This window comes from Acyrthosiphon pisum, chromosome A1 (genome assembly GCF_005508785.2).
Source record: "Acyrthosiphon pisum isolate AL4f chromosome A1, pea_aphid_22Mar2018_4r6ur, whole genome shotgun sequence".
Classification (NCBI taxonomy): domain Eukaryota; kingdom Metazoa; phylum Arthropoda; class Insecta; order Hemiptera; family Aphididae; genus Acyrthosiphon; species Acyrthosiphon pisum.
This window is the reverse complement of record NC_042494.1, coordinates 18,452,309-18,459,169: the sequence shown is the minus strand read 5'-3', so window position 1 is coordinate 18,459,169 and position 6,861 is coordinate 18,452,309. Positions and strand designations below refer to the sequence as shown.

General features: G+C 27.2%; 1 protein-coding gene across 1 annotated transcript; it reads left to right on the top strand.

Annotated features, from left to right (window-relative positions):
• Positions 1 to 2,034: 2,034 nt before the first annotated feature.
• Positions 2,035 to 5,557, top strand: LOC100163808 (proline-, glutamic acid- and leucine-rich protein 1). The gene is made up of 12 exons (XM_001943849.5): positions 2,035 to 2,247; positions 2,315 to 2,399; positions 2,658 to 2,767; positions 2,931 to 3,002; positions 3,086 to 3,298; positions 3,364 to 3,521; positions 3,605 to 3,790; positions 3,894 to 4,010; positions 4,087 to 4,231; positions 4,314 to 4,499; positions 4,560 to 4,772; positions 4,893 to 5,557. Exons 1-12 carry the CDS (start codon positions 2,221 to 2,223, stop codon positions 5,505 to 5,507), a joined length of 2,127 nt encoding a protein of 708 aa, XP_001943884.1. The 5' UTR covers positions 2,035 to 2,220; the 3' UTR covers positions 5,508 to 5,557.
• Positions 5,558 to 6,861: the final 1,304 nt, after the last annotated feature.

Here is a 6,861-nt window from a genome sequence, read left to right as displayed (position 1 = left end):
ATTAAACTAATATGTTTAATATTTATGCATAGAACAAACAATATCTTAGTTCGTGATAAAATCAAGGTGTATTCATAAGGTGTCGTCACTTGTTTGAAAACTTGATTGAAAATTTTACTACAGATAGTCGTCACCACCGGGAGCGCTATATGTCCTAAAGAGGCCTAAAAACGAACACTTTTAGTAGAGCACTATAATAGTGCCTTACTTTTAGTACCTACACCAAATTACCATAATTATAGAAAATTTAAAATATATTATGATAAAATTCAACATTTTTAATTGCATAATAACTTCTATGTTCTAAATTATTTGTATACATGTATTTAAATGCTTTTTTTTAATCAAATACAAATTAGTATTCTTGTCTATGAATACAACTATTAATATTATTAAATATGATTAACTAAATTGTCATTTTTAAATTTCCTATTCCAAAAAAATATATGAAAAATATAAGAGTTAATTCACTAAATTATCATACATAATGCTTTCTAAGTGTTATAATTAACAAATAATAATTATTAATATATTGATTTTAAATACAATTCATAATACTAGTACTAGTATTATACTAGCATTCATATTACCTACGTGTTACCAAAATGCATATATTTTGAATATCTTTTTATAAGCATTTATTACTCAGTTGTACCTATCACCATTGATTTTATAATATATTCATAGTATTTATAGTATATTATAAAATCAATGCTATTAGGTACCTATATATTATTATATATTAACTGAGATCCTGGGGATAGAAACATAACTATATGCTAAATGGTTGATAAACTTATATGGTCATGCTAGATCAGTGCTTATTTTCTTTAGACTTTAAGCGTTTATGGAAAAAGTTTAAATACTTAAATTTTAATACTATTATTAATATTTCTCAAATGTATATATTAAAACATTGATTTACTATACATTTTAATAATTTATCTGTGTGAAATAGTACATGTAATTTTAGTATATACCTAATTTAGAAAAAACAATTAATAATTTTGATTAATGGGGCCTTGACAGTTTTACATTAAATTTAGGGAGCCTCATGTCAAAAAAAATTGAGAAGCACTGTACTAGATTATACTGTAAAATATCTAAATATATAACTATCTGTCCCCGGTAAAAGATGATGTTTGTAATGTTGCATTTCAATTTAAAAATTTCATATACATTTTTCTAACATAATTTGTAGTTATTGAAGAAATATATAAACAAAATTTTTGACAAAGGTTGGTTGCTCAATACACAGTCAAATTTTAACCAAATATATTATAACGCATTAAGTATGTCAAAATAAGAATGATATTCCCTTGCAAAAGAAAAAAATTAGCAAGTTGCTAAAAACAAGAAAACACCAAAAAAACTAAATAATTTTTCAAAATTAGTTTGAAGCTTGTAAGATAACTATTATTGAATAATATAATATAAATAATATACCTAATAATATAATAAAATATGCAAAATAATTTAAACATGTTTTTAGAGTTTTTATGAGCACTAGAAAATAATACTCCACTCTACCAGACTACTGTTAAAATTAGGAGCAGAAGCATAATAGTTTGAATTTAATTTAAAGATTTTAAGAAGGATGCAAATATCCAATGAAGTGACTTAATTATATTATTTTATAATTGATGTCTACTCGATAAAAACTATTGAAAATGATTAAAATGCAAATGTAATGTAACAGGCTCCAATTTATTATGCCAACTCAATTAAAAAAAACTTTTTATTATTTAATGTTTTTGTAAATAGTAATTTCAATTTAAAAAAAAATAGCATTTTAATTCTTAATTTTTAAGACATTTTGCATTTAAAAGTATGAATAATATACAGGCCTTCATAGGACAGGAAGCGCGCTCTGGTGACTATAGAACTGTGGTAATATTTTCAATCAAGAGTATAGAGTCCAGTATGGGGTCCGTCCAGAGCATAGAGTCCGCATATTAGTCCGTGGTCCAGATGACGCACCTTATCAATACACCTTGTTATCAACAAAAAAAGTTACCGATGAGTGATAAGCACGGACTACTAGCACGTGTACGGTTTTTTACTACCTATTATTTTTTCAGTGATGCTACCTAGTATTGTTCTATGATCCTAAATACTTTAAAATTTAAATACTCATTTAATTTTCTTTTCGTTTCGTTTCGCCTTCTTGAAAGGAGTTCCTCGTTGGACTTGAAAATAGCCACTGTGTAATTGCATAAAATGAATTCGCTAGTCGCATCGTTAAAGGTCTTACGATAAAAGCATTTTCATGACTACGGTTGTATGTTATAATTGACATTTTATTTTTTCATAGGCTGATGAAGCAGTTAACTGGTTTCAGAAACGTTTGAACAATGCTGTTAATTATGGACTTTCTTCTGAAGAATGCAATATGTTTGGTAAAAATTAAAAATTAACTACTATAATAATATAAATACCTAATGGTTTATATTTAACGGCCGTCAAACTATTTAATCTCTGTACCTTAAATATAATAATGCTCAATTTTAAATATTTTAAATAGAGAATAATAATATTTAAATAGATAGAAAGTAATAATAGTTAGATCAAAAAGATTATAATTGTTGTTTAAACCAATTCAGATATAGTTATTAAAGTTGTATGCGATGATAATTTAGGTTATATACTTTTTTCAGACATTTTTATCACATCAACTTTGGCTGATGTTGACATAAAAAAGCAGATAATCAATATAGTACTGCCAACATTTTTTGATAACTTAATATCAAGAAAAGTCAATAAATCGGTAAGAATTCTAAATTATTTATGTTATTACAATCACTAGCATTGACTTATATCTTATTTAAATATTAATTCCTATATCTTAAATGGACCTGCTTTTGATTTCTTGTACTATTTAATTGTAGAATAAGACATATCAATTATTATACTATAAATTGTTTGTATAGACTATAGATGCACAAGCAACTCTAATAAGATTGTTTATTAAATATTATGGAGGAACGTGCAATCAGTTCAAGGTATCATTTTATTTTTCCATTTGTTTTTGATAACTTAACTAGCTTAAGTCATTTAATGTAATCGTACAAATATGCTGTTATAGAATGCATTGGATAAATTTACAACTAAAGCACTAAGCGAGTGTTTTAACGAAGATAATATTGTTTTCAAAGTGACAAAATATCTTGCTTTATATCCTCAATGTGGTGGTCGTGGGCAACAAGGTATACATCATGCTGAAGCTTGGACTTGTCAATTTAATGATTATTTATACTCTGCCAATTATTTTTTGAACCAACTGTATACTAATGTTAATGTAAGAAACATTTAATTTAAAAAATTTAAATACGTCTTGTAACTCTATTCATTGTTGGTAATTAGTTCTTCTTTGGAACGGATGTGACTGATAATTATGAAGGAAAATTTGATGTATCAATTTTTAAATTATCTGAACTTACACAAATGACTCCTAAAGAACGTTATGAAAAGTTGACATCATTATTTATATTTTTCAATACAGCAATTCAATCAATGTTGTTGTAAGAATACATCTCAGTGTATATATACACATTTATATATTTATAATTTATAATACAGATTAAAAGTGTAAGAATATTTATAGGTCTATGTTTTCTACTGTCAAACATTTTGATTCTAACAAAGTTATTCAATTTGCTCTTTGTACTTTATCTGTTACTTCGGAGAAACTTAACGCTACAATGATTACTGAAGATGTCATTGCATTGGATTCTGTTTTATGGAAATTACACTCTTCTGCCATCAAAACTATTTCAGCTCTTATTAAATGGTATACATTATCTAATTTATGTTTAAAAGTATATTTTTTTCTTGTAGATTCATTGTTTTTAAACTTTATTGCAAAATAATAAATTATGACATTCATTTTACAGTTGTGGAAGGATTTTAATACCTCAAGGAACATTAATTTGTCGTATTTTAATACAATCCTTAAACATGACACATTTTAATTCATCAAATGCTCAATACGGTACCACAAGATCTAAATTGTAAGTTTTATTTTTATATATCTTTTTAGTATTAATGTTGTAATTACTGACAATGTTTTATTTAATTATTATGAAGGCAACAGCGTGTGTTAACATATCAAGTTCTATGCTCGTGGCTAGCTGTAGCTGGGTCACAGAGCTCACTCGAATTGTTCAGTGAAAGCCTTACTTCTGGGATTTTATTTGATATCAAATTTGATAAACCATCTCTAAATTTAGTTGTAAGTTTGTTAAATAAATGGTTATTTAATATTTATTAATACTATTAAAATATTGTATTTAATACTAAACATTTCGTTGAAGGTTGACAAACAAACAGGTAACAAAAAAAGAAAGAGTGGTGCTCTAAATCAAAAAATTATTAATCAACGTGATACAATTGTTATGCATGATTATCTTGCGAATAAAACTGTGTGTAATGAAGCTCATAAAACACTTCAATTATTTTTAAACACCTTGTCATCAAATTTGAAAGTTCTACAATTCAAAGTATGTTAAATATTTATTTTTAAATAATTGTTTCATAAAAATGTTAACATCAATTTTTAGATTTTTCAAAGTACAATCATGGGTTTGCTATTAGAAATTATTAAATGTCAACGACCAAATGATTATCCTCTACCGTACTATGACGATTTGTGTCGTCTTAACTTGTACAAATCATTATTAGCTTTGATTATATCACCACATCCACAATGTATTACTCATACATCTGTAGCATTACGTGTTTTTACTTTTGGAACGACTGATCGTAATGAAAAAGTAAGTTACCACTAGACATTTTTAAATGACAGTGATATAGTGATACCTTATATTTATGTATCATGTATTGCTATACATTTTTTCATTTCTTAAAATGTTACTGATTTTATTGTTATTCAGGTAAAAGAAGCTTGTAGATCATCATTAAGCGAGCTTGAACATATTATCCGTCCACGTAATGATACACTATTTTTCCCTCTTGAAAATGATATAGAAATTCCGCCATGTGCTCAAAGTACTATACCAGAAAATAAAACTCATTTTTTAAATGAAATAGTTGAAGATTCAACTGTACCCATTCAAGTAAAAGAATTAAAAAATGTTCAACCAAATATAATTCCACAATCTACTCAAAGTAATTTATCAGAGAACAAAACTGAAATAATAAATGAAATAGTAGAAGACTCTACTATACCCATTAAAGGAAAAGAAGTTAAAATTATTAATACTAAGAATGTCCAGCCTAATACAATTCCACAATCTGTTCAAAACACTATCCCAGAAAACAAAACTAATATTTTCAATAAAACCGTTAAAGATTCAGCTTTACCCATTGAAGTAAAGACATTGTTTGTCAATGTTAATACTGAAAATGTTCAGCCAAATACTGTAATAGAAACTATGGATGCTGATAACAGTATGGATTCAAGCTCAGTTGACGAATCATTAATCAACAAAGATTTGGAGGATGAAGATTGTACAGATATGCTGAATGACTTTATAGACAGTGATTAAGAATGTAAACATAACTTTTATGACTCAAAATAAATTTTAAATATTTTATACTTGGCACTTGACAATATGCTATCATACCTTATAATCGAATATATTACATAACTGAGTGCACAGTAGTTCGCTCGGCCAAGTTCCAGCTATGCCAGTGTATCTTTACACAAACCAATTCGCCCAGTTTTTCTAACCCACATATCTCTGCTTCCTCAGATAAACTTTTGAAATTTAAGACACAGATTAATCTCGAATAGCTTAGGACGCTGTAAGAAAATGAGCCCTTAATATTGTGCCGTTTCAAAATGGGAGGATTTCAAAATTTGCAATATTGTTATTGACTCACTCACTGATCATTAAAATTATAAGACACTTCCCGTATAGGTAGAAACGTGAAATTATGAACAAAGATAGGTTTTACAGTGTGACTAAAGGGATAAATCTAAAAATTGAATTTTTTTCAAAATTAATGCCTTTTCAGAGTGTATTTTTAAACGTATGAAGTGGCGCGCTTAGCATGCATAAACGTTACCTTTAAATAGTGTTACAAAATGGTAATAAGAAATTGTTTGTAGTTGACTTATATACATATATATATATTTTTATAAAACATAATAATGTTTTCGTACATTTATTTTATTCAAATAAAAAATATAATATAATTTTTCAAATACAGAATATTTTAATAATATTCGTTGGTTTACGAACGATAATTTTACGTGATAACGTCATAAGAAAACATAGATGAAAAAATGCATACTCTTATGAATTGAATGGAATTATTATCACTGAATTATCATTATTTTGTATAATACAAAGAAGGAGTTACCGAAATAGCCACGACCGTCTAAGAATTTTGTATAGGCCAGACAACTATTCTATCTAAAAAGTCTCGATGACGAAAAATTAAAGATCGTACTGGCTATCTATGCCTGGTATAGACAACACTCAAGAGTCCAATCTCTCATCTCCTCAACAGAGACCTAAACAGTATTACAAGAAAAAATCTACGACATATAAAAAAAAAGTTAAAAAAAATAACACGCCGTCCATTATCCTGAAGCCCGAAAAAATAAATGATATTCCCAACATAAACCTAACTGTGAAAAAAGGCCAAGTTCCAAACTCCCTCCCAAAAAAGTCGGCCTATCAAAGTAGTGAAATCTACATTGTGGCCCAGTCTGCTATTTTTTAATTTATAACCTCACTGCACTCCTACATTAAAGAGCAACACTCCTCTTTTATTTGTATTGTTTAACACTTGGTCAGTTTCTGAATGAAGCATAAAAAATCATTATCGAATGGACTCACTTATAACTTTGTGGGTGATGGGGAGAAGAGCACTCAGAAAAAAGTTTATATT

Bases quoted from the DNA above. Each gene is read 5' to 3' on its own strand.
- LOC100163808 (XM_001943849.5), top strand. From the start codon at position 2,221: ATGAATTCGCTAGTCGCATCGTTAAAG. The intron at 3,299-3,363 runs GTAAGAAACATT...GTTGGTAATTAG, and splicing joins AACTGTATACTAATGTTAAT to TTCTTCTTTGGAACGGATGT. The intron at 3,522-3,604 runs GTAAGAATACAT...GAATATTTATAG, and splicing joins GCAATTCAATCAATGTTGTT to GTCTATGTTTTCTACTGTCA.